Raw genomic sequence first — 8,032 nt, 5'->3', positions numbered from 1 at the left:
GTGGTTGATTTGGCTTGAAGGTGAGATGGCTGTGATTTCTTCACAGCTCTTTGGTGTTGTGAAATCTGGTGAGATCCTGATTATTTTAACAGTTTTCATCTATGAATGTTGAAGTATGCTGCTGTGTCCTCCTCTGGTCTTACCTGCATTTAGGGAGAGATCATTTTGCTGACACCACTCCTGCCACTGCTCTTGTGTTTTCTATCACCTCGCCGTCAGCGATCAGCACAATGACTGTAGTGTCATCTGCTGAGTGTATAAAGGGAAGTCTGGTCTGGGAAGTCACCCAGTCATATGTGAAGAGGGCGTATAGCATCGGATTCAACACTTATGCCTGGGGGAATCCACATGCTCACAGTTGCTCACTTATGCTTAACTGGTTTCAGACTCTGATATGGGTGTATGTGATGGATCCACTTATCCAGTTCAGGGTCGTTTGGGGCTGGGTACGCCCTGGACAGCGTGCCAGTCTGTCACAGAGCTCACAAAGAGACCTATTCATTCATGCTCGCAGTGATTCACACATGGCAAAATTTAGACTCTCCAGCAAACCTAACATATATATCTTTGGGCTGTGGGGGCAGCCGAGGTGCCCAGAGAGACCCCACACAGACCAGACTGGCCCCGGCCGGCCGAGGGATTTGAACCCTGGACCAGTGTTGCTGTAAAGCAAGTTACATGTATGAAATGGCTGTTAGGTTTCTGCAAACCAACCATATTTGAGAATATTACCAAGTTTGTGTTTACAACATTGAATTGCTGCATTGCTGCTGAAATAACAGTTGTTGATATTTGATGTGTTCAGAGCATGAAAGCCTTTCTTATCCTGCCTGAGATCCACAAACTGTAAATCTGTATTATCCAGATCTGTCTTTTAGGTGTGAGGATTTTAACAAGCTATAACAAGGATCGCACACAGCGTTTTAATTGCACACTTTATGGTGTACATAAGAAGTCTGATAAAAAGTGTAAAAACTGCAGACAAGTAGAGAAAGTTTCGTTTGCTGCTCTTGCTCAACAGGGTTTAAATGTAGCTGTGTGAGGGGGCAATTTAGCCTTCGGTCCTTTCAGAGGACTTGTAAGTAGCTTGTAGTAAATTAGATTTGGCTGGAGTCGGTTTCCTCTAATAGAAGCAGGATTTCTGCCGTTAACATAGTAGTGAGAACACAGATGTTGTTTTTATAAGAGCAAACAATCCCTGAAGTCTGAAGTCGGCCTCAGAACGTTTTCAGATTAGGCCGCAGTAATCTGCACCCTCCCCAAGTACCACTGCCCCTCCTTCCTAGCTCCCCCGTTGGCCAGCGGTCCCATTACATCATTGTTCTGGAACCAAGTACCCTTTACATCATCATTCACTCGACTCTTGCGCCCATGCTACGACGTACGCCAAAACCAGTGATGCAGTACCTGCGGCTGCCTTCACAGTCGAGTCCTGCCTCGACTGTGAAGGCGGCAACAGTGAGGACGCATTCGTAACTGTCCTGAAACCTCGTTTTGTCACACGAGTCGATGCAGGTGTGGAGGTCTGCAAAGTTTTCACCAGTGTTCTGTTTTGTTTTTTTTAATTTTTTTTATACACATCCTGGAATTTGAGTTACAAAAAACAGACGTGACAGGAGTCAAGAGAAGCCATCATGAAACCACCCCTGAAAATGTGACGAAGCAATTAAAGCACAAACTGGGTCGGAGGGCCTGATCAATAAAGTCAAACGTTACATCGGAAGCCTGTTCACGGGAAGATTATTGTTGTTACATAATAATAATAATCATAATAATACTATGGGAAAAAGAATTCTTATTATAAGTATTTTTGTGCGGCGTAGAGGTTAGCAGTGTCGCCTCACCGCAGCGAGTGTCTGGGTTTGAATCCACAGGCCGGGCCTTTCTGCGTGGAGCTGCAGTTTGCATGTGACTGCCCGAGTTCTCTCGGGATACTTTCCTCCCACAGTCTCGCATGCTTGTGTGTGTGTCCTGCCAAAAATCACATTTTATCCTCATTTCTTCTCAGACTTGTTGCCACTTGTTCTGCACATATTCAACTCTGTATATTTTATATATTTTATTATTATTATTATTATTATTATTATTATTATTATTATTTTTTTTTTTTTTTTTTTTTTTTTTTTTTACTATTTAATTTGTAAAAATGTGTATACACACACACACACACACACACACACACACACACACACACACACACACACACACACACAGGAAAATGTTTAGTATACACATCCAGAAATGCATACACTATTATATATTGTACATATATTTATTAGTTTCAGGTTGGCCATTCTTGTATTTTGCTCGTTTGTGTTGTTGTGTTTGCACATCTCTGTTGCTTGTGGGGCTCGCACACAAGAATTTCACTCGCATGTGCTGTGCCAGTGTGCCTGCACATGTGATGTGACAATAAAAGTGATTTGATTTGATTTGATTTGATTTTGACTTTCCTGATTCAAGGGGTAAAAATGTGTAAATCTAACACAACGCTTTGTGGGAATCTGTGTGAAAATTGCAAATCGGATTCAAATCTATCGCTGTCTGCATACACAAGCTGGCATTAAATGTGGGCACACGGCAAGCTTGCGTTCATATGGGAATATAAGCATGATACAAAGGTTTGAGCCACTCGTCTTAGACGTGCTGTGCTCATCGGCTCAGACTGATTACAGCTTGCTGCCTCTGTCTATGTTTATTAATGTAGATGTCAGTTATTTGCAGACCTTCAGCAGCCGGGCCAACCTGTGCGATCTGCTGCAGTCACAGTTAATTATTTTGATTTGAATTACTTTGGATTATAGATAGAATTAGCTAAGCGCTACAGACATTAATACTACAGCTACCTTAAATAACTGTGACTTTGATATTGAAAAAATAATACATTTTTTTAATCCAGCCTTTCATTCACATGATTGGATGAACATCCAGCGCTGAAAACAAATGAAAAAATGTCGTTTGGAAACAAAAGAAGAACCTGAAATATCACAATCGCATCTGTCATTATGTAACGCTGTGAATTAAAAATGTAGTGAAATAATTTATGATCCACATCATGTGACTGCCTGTTTCTCACTGCATCGTTTCTCTGCCCTTCCAGCTTTCTGCTCCGCCCACTGCGCTCCTCCCAGCCAACCGCTGCCTACAGTCTGGGATGGTTAGCTACTGAGCGGGCTGCCAGTGAACACTGAGCAGGCTGGCGAGCTCAGCGTCTGCCTCGCTGTCCTGTGATTGGCTGCTGGATGGGACTGAGGCCGAATGGAGCCAATGTCCAACAAGCAGGATAGCAACTCGTCTGAGGGAGATGAGAAAGGGTGAGACAGAGGGGTGGTGTGTGTGGTAAACAAAATGTGATGGAGTGTACATCTGCCTTTGGGGGTGTGTGTGTGTGTGTGTGTGTGTGTGTGTGTCCATTTTTGATGTAAACATGAAAGGAAAGCTAAGATTAATGGTGTGGCAGGGACAACAGATGAAAGCAGAGCTGTAGGCATGGATGATTAATGAAAGATTAAGAGCTACAGCAACACACTTTTTTTTTAGCTACCAGTTCAAATAATTTGAGGTAAGAAGTGAAAAATAGAAGCTGAACAAATGATTCAGACAGGCTGTTGTCTCAGCGGGTAAAGAGAAGGAATGCCATGAATTTAGCAGAATTTTAGGAGCAGTAAAAGGGACGGCTGAGCACTGTCACGCTGCCTGCTGTACTCGCTGTTCCTCCTGCACGTGCAGCTACACACACACACACACACACACACACACACACATGCTTTTACCGCTTCACGAGATAAATTCACAGAGACTCACTTCAGGCCTGATGAAGAAGAAACTAAAGACACAGCAAACTGAAGCCACTGCTGTGTGGCGAGGATGTTGGAGTACAGAGACCCAAAGAGTGTATTAATTAAATAAAACTAAACTAAATTAACAAAAGTGTAACAAAACGACGGTGAGGAGGAGCTGCAGCTGAACCGTTAGAAGGGCCAAAGTTTGTAAACAAACGAAATAAACATGGACCAACAAGAATCCATAGCTTGTCCCACACGTCCCTCTTTGATGCTACAGTCATGTAACTGTTTATAAATAAGTGATTATTATGTCTCAGTTCTTTTCTTCATAGTGCTTTCATTGTGAAGCATTTTGCCATATGTAGCAACAGTCACATGGAGTTTCTTTCCCTCTGGGCTTTATTAGTCACACCCACTGGTTTTATTTGTCTCCACTGGTTTTATTTGTCTCCACTGGTTTTATTTGTAGAGATTGTGGAAATTGCAAGAAAGTTGAAAAAGTAAATTTATTGAGATTTGCTTTATGTCGGCACATATAGAAATCAATATTATAGATATGATCACCAGCAAATTTAGCAGAACACTATTATCGCGCGTTCCTCCAACAAGCTGCACTGCATCCCCTTCTTTTCTTTTAGCTGCCAAATATATTTTCTTTTAATGAGAAGCTTTTCTTGTGAAGCTGCTGTCAAATATTGAGATTAGTTTAAGCCTGTCGGTGAAACACATGTTCCAAATCAGACACGTCCATTATCACATCCAAACTCCAAATTGGTAAACTTGTATTTTTATTGCACATAAAGCAAAATCTTTATTTTTTTTAATAATGAGACATGAGCTGACTAAACCATCTTGTTTGGGGGCTTTAATAGAAACGATATTGTAGTCAGTCAGTGTATACATCATTACAGCTTCCAACAAACTGCATTCTGATAGTTAAAATAAATCCATAATACATTACAGCAGGCGCTGGTTTGTGGAAGCCGCCATGTTGCCCGGTCATTTGAATACAAGCTGAACTGATTGTCCTTAATCATGTTTTATGTGTGTGGCTAAAGAGCAGAATCAGTAAACAAAGGCAGAGAAGAGGACTTAAAGGCATTCACGTGTCGAGGAGGCGAATAATTTGTGCACCATCAGACTCAAGATGTGAAGGGTCATAACCGGTGTTGGGCAAGTTACTTTGAAAAGGTAGTTAATTATAGTTACTTCTTGAAAGAAGTTACTGAGTTACGAGATTCTAAAAGTAATTAATTACTAGGAAAAGTAACCATTTAAAGCGTTACTTTAAAGAATCTCTCTCTCGCCGTCACTCCTGAAACTTGCCCCTCTTCCTAAACAACTAAATGTCAGGATGTTTTTGTTTTGTTTCTTTTTTGCTCATAAGCAGAGAGTGCTTGTTAGCGTTGTCCTTCGATGTTAAACGTGACGAAACTATTGAGGAAAAACAGACGTGTATATTGTTTATCATGACTCTGGTTTTACGTGGCCGATCAACACAATTAAAACACTGGTATATATCACCTTGTTGCTTTGTCATCTTAAAGTGGTCATGTGATTGTTTAACCCCTGAGCTCCAGGTGTTGTACCAAAAAGTGATCATCTGTCAGAAAGTGATTGCCGTCTGCGCGCAGCTGCTTAAAGCTGCAGCGCCCAGATTACTTACAGCTACTTCCGTGCAGCTGATATAAGCTGCGGTAAGCTGAACACAGCTTCAACCGTCTGTTTGTTAAAAAATAGTAATGCGACCGCATTTTCTTGTTAGTAACGGTAACGGCCTTGTAACGATAGGAATAATAATTAGATTACTCGTTACTGAAAAAAGTAACGCCATTATTCCCATCACTCGTCATAACTACTATGTTTTATCATCCAGCAGTAACCGGCATCTGGATAAAATGTCAGCCTCTTCCTGAGCAAAGTCAGGGCTCTAATGCACAGAAATGTGCATAAACATCCTTATTTATTTCTTATATTGTACTTAATGTCAACAGATTAGACATGCGATCCTTCTGGACAGCTGACCACAAGCCAGAGTTGTTTGTCCTACAGCGGACGATCCATAGCTGAATGCAAATTAAGAGTGTGAGCTGATCTCCACCATTCAATCATACAATCATTCTGTTGCTGCTATTTGCTATTTATTATGTTTCTTTGTCTTTCTTTCGTGCAACATTTTGTTCTGTGCAATATTTCGGCAGATGTGCAATTTCCATCCCTCAACATATCCTTAACGACCACAGCCATTCTGCCCTTATTTATTATTTATTATATTTCATTATGATGCCTGGAACACACCCCATGCTTCCTGTAACCCAACATCGTGTATATACTGTACATAGTGTTCTTACTTTTCTTACTTGTATATTATTTTCTTTACTTTTGCATCTTTGTGGTCTTGCTACCTAATTTCATTGTGCAAGCAACAGTACGATGTCTAAGTCTAAATCCATAGCTATGACTTTCCACATGAACCAGGAGATGGTGAAAACAGATCTCAGCTGACTGCACTGTGTGATCTGCTGATATCTAGATTTTACACACTGTTCCTTTAAATGTCAGGGCGTGGCTCGTTTGATAAATGCAACCTTTTTGCACCCGTGTATGTTACTCGGACCACATCACACACTCTTTAATGTGAAACACTGACTATACCTTAAAGTCACATATAGATTGTTGGATTCAGCACGGCCACATGTTTCCAGCAGAGCCTGTTTGGTGCTTCTGGGGCAATCAGAAGCACAGTGTATGTTTACAGCGGTCCCTCGTTTATTGCGGTTACGTTCCAAAAATAACTCGCGACAGGTGAAATCCGTGAAGTAGCCAGCTTTTTATTTATTTTTTTACAATTATTATCGATGTTTTACGGCTGTAAAACTCCTCACTACACACTTTATACACTTTCCAGAGACAGGCGTGAACATTTTCACACTTTTCTCTCTTGTTGAAACTCTCAAATTTCAAACCTTCGTAGAAAAAGAAGTCCAGTATTATAGAATGAAACCAAAGATCAAACCTTGTTTTCAGGTCCAGAACATCGTAATAGAGCAGCTGTGAGAGAATTCAACATTAATGAATCAATGGTACAGAAGTAGAGGAAGCAAGAAGAACGAGTTGAGTAAAGTTTGACTTATCTGACTGTTTTGTTTTGCTTAATTATAATCTGAAAAATATGGTAATTGCTACCTTCCTTTAGTCCAACTTTTTGTGCGATGGCATCTTCCCCTCCCTTTTGGGTGCTACCGCAGGTGCCTTTGACGGTGCAAAACATTTCATCGACATTGTTGTGTTTGTTGGGGAGAAAACAAACATACAGGCTGTGCGATATGACCAAAATCTCATATCCCGATAAAAGACATTTATCGTAAATTCTGTAAATTCTGTGAATCTCAGGCAGCTCGACTTGCGTGAAGTGTTTTCATCTGGGCGTCGTGTACCTGGAGTCCAGTGTTTTCCCCGCAGCATGAAGTATTTATTACGTGCTGCGGGGAAAAGCCTGTTCTAAGGTTTCTTTTTTTTAGCACCTGACGGCTCTTTTCAGCTTCTCATCTGTAAACACTCTGCATACAATTACACGTGATTCAGGTTATTTTGAAAAATCTCAAAAGAATCTTCAGCTTTATTGTGAAAGGTCTATGTGCATAATAAGCAAGCAAACCGTCGTTGTTGCTAACAACAACGCATAAAAGCAGTCGCTGGTCCGTCCGCAGTGTGGTTATATTAAATATAAGAGAAAGAACAGAGTACTTTGAGAAATGAATTCTATAGTGACCATCAAAACGATGAAAAACATATTGCCGTAAACAGTTTATCTTGCGACACCATGAAATAAACGATAGTGTAAAATGAAACGATAGACGTTTTCATATCGTCATCGGATATATATCGATATATCGAACAGCCCTGGTACAGCACTTCAGAGTCACACTGCTAGCCATCGAAGATTTATGTAAATTTGACCAGCTGAACGCATTCTGTACTGACCGGAGACACGGAGGAGATTGATTGACAATGGTCTACAGCCAATCAGGACGCAGAACACAATGCGCTGTTTTTTTTGTTTTTTTTTTAATTGCACACAAAATAAATCTGCGAAACAGCGAGGCCACGAAAGGTGAACCGCGTTACAGCGAGGGACCACTGTACATTCATTACACATTCACATGTTTGAAATTGTAATCATGTATTTGGAGTGCTACCTATATTTCCTCAGACACATAGAAGAACATCCAGACAACAGTGTCACA

At 40.8% G+C, this 8,032-nt stretch overlaps 1 protein-coding gene across 1 annotated transcript in view; it reads left to right on the top strand.

Annotated features, from left to right (window-relative positions):
• The first annotated feature begins 3,239 nt into the window (after positions 1-3,239).
• The window catches only part of LOC146633063 (thyroid hormone receptor alpha), a 40,990-nt gene continuing 36,197 nt past the window's right edge, over positions 3,240-8,032 (top strand). The window contains exon 1 of the mRNA XM_085351300.1: positions 3,240-3,314. Within this exon, the coding sequence (XP_085207426.1) occupies positions 3,259-3,314 (56 nt within the window). The 5' untranslated portion in view covers positions 3,240-3,258. The remainder of the gene's footprint in view (positions 3,315-8,032) is intronic.

This window comes from Diplotaxodon limnothrissa, linkage group LG4 (assembly GCF_057381915.1).
Source record: "Diplotaxodon limnothrissa isolate DT_005_m linkage group LG4, D_limnothrissa_male_GT1.1, whole genome shotgun sequence".
Classification (NCBI taxonomy): Eukaryota; Metazoa; Chordata; class Actinopteri; order Cichliformes; family Cichlidae; genus Diplotaxodon; species Diplotaxodon limnothrissa.
Note: the sequence above shows the minus strand (reverse complement) of the source record. Positions and strands in the feature narration are given on the sequence as shown.